Source organism: Cibotium barometz, chromosome 43 (assembly GCF_041138505.1).
Source record: "Cibotium barometz isolate CiBa-2024 chromosome 43, ASM4113850v1, whole genome shotgun sequence".
Classification (NCBI taxonomy): domain Eukaryota; kingdom Viridiplantae; phylum Streptophyta; class Polypodiopsida; order Cyatheales; family Cibotiaceae; genus Cibotium; species Cibotium barometz.
In genome coordinates, this window is record NC_141088.1 from 43,600,170 (window position 1) to 43,601,810 (window position 1,641).

General features: G+C 47.5%; 1 protein-coding gene across 1 annotated transcript; it reads left to right on the top strand.

Annotated features, from left to right (window-relative positions):
- Positions 1 to 293: 293 nt before the first annotated feature.
- LOC147613948 (18.1 kDa class I heat shock protein-like) lies at positions 294 to 1,277 on the top strand. The gene is made up of 2 exons (XM_086781265.1): positions 294 to 736; positions 830 to 1,277. Exons 1-2 carry the CDS (start codon positions 523 to 525, stop codon positions 1,102 to 1,104), a joined length of 489 nt encoding a protein of 162 aa, XP_086637391.1. The 5' UTR covers positions 294 to 522; the 3' UTR covers positions 1,105 to 1,277.
- Positions 1,278 to 1,641: the final 364 nt, after the last annotated feature.

Sequence of the window (1,641 nt, forward strand, 5' to 3'; positions counted from 1 at the left end):
TTTAAATAATATTTATGGTTGTAATATTATATACTCATTTGAGACCATAATCTTGACAAGAAAAAAATGAGAAGAAAAGTGACCTGCTCATCGAGTTGGGGCAAGAGAAACTTTTGAAAATTAAAAGGTTACAACCCTTAAAAATTTGCCTACCTTCAACTCAAATTTCAAAATGTAATTTTCAAAAATCTGATTCAAGTTGGATTTACACTAAACCCGAGTTTTTTTTTGGAGCACTTGGGAGGCACCCTTGCGAAAATTAGAGGTAGGACGTAGAGGCTTCTAGAACCCTCGGAAAGGAATGTTCGGGAAGCAGGTAGTAGCTCCAAGAAGGCCCTACTACTACGTTTATAATAAACCTCCACAGAGCGACTCTCCTCATCTCATCGCATCTCAATTCGCCAGCAGCAGCTACATACACACACACTCTCTCTCTCTCTCTATCTCTCTCTCTGCCGCCTTCCTCTGCCCTCACAGCAGTTACCAGTACAGCAGTACAGTACAGTACAGTAGAAGGAAGAAATGGCCCTCTCTTTGTTCGGCCGCAGCAGATCAGGCGAAGATCCCTTCGACTCCCTGCTCTTCGATTCGCTCGCCTTCCCGTCTTTCTCTTCCTCTCTGCGCGCCAGCTTCCCGGAGCACCCCAGCTTCGCCCGGGACGTGGCTGCGGTGGCTAATACGCAGGTGGACTGGAAGGAGACCTCGGATTCCCACATCTTCAAGGCCAACCTGCCTGGTAAGAATATCGCCCCCCCTTTCCCCCTTCCTCCTCCGTCTCTTTTATCGGAATTGACTGCTCATGAGCAAAGCCGTGTGCCCCGCTCTGCAGGTCTGGCCAAGGAGGACGTGAAGGTGCAGGTGGAAGACGGGCGCGTGCTGCAGATCAGCGGCGAGCGCAAGAAGGAGGAGACGGCTTCCTCGGACAGGTGGCACCGCGTAGAGCGGGCGCAGGGCAGCTTCCTTCGACGGTTCCGCCTCCCCGACAACGCCAAGGTGGAGGAGGTGAAGGCGGCCATGGAGAACGGCGTGCTCACCGTCACCGTCCCCAAAGTGCCCCCGCCGGAGCCCAAGTCTGCCGTCAGAAGTGTCCAGATCTCGGGCTGAGAGAAATCGTTCAAAGACTCTCTCTCTCTCTCTCTGGCTATGTATGTGGTCGAGTCATGTGTGTTTATATTACAGGGTCCTTCCTGGATGTGTAGTAGAGGGACCAGTTTTGGGTGTTCTTGTACAAGCTATTAAAAAAAAAAAAAAAGAATGTATCACAACCTCTCTTTTTAAAGAATTGAAAGCTTTTGTCGATGATGTCTATCTAGCTTTACTTGTTCAACATCACGGACATGTATGATCATTTGTTTTTGCTGATGTTTAGCATATATGAATGAGGAGAGAGAGAGAGAGAGAGAGAGTGAGTGAGAGGATGGACTATATGGATAAAGTGGTACATTAGAGGCTATTGTACTTGCCTCTTAGCCATGCCACAAAATTTTGAGGAGTTGTTGTCGCTATCTCCAAGCTGTGATAAATATGCAATGGATCTAACTTTCATGAATAATATGATGTTGATCTTGAAGTAGCGATCTTTGATGTAGAAGATAATCTTGGAAGTAGCGATCTAATCTTCGATGTAGACGACGTCAAATT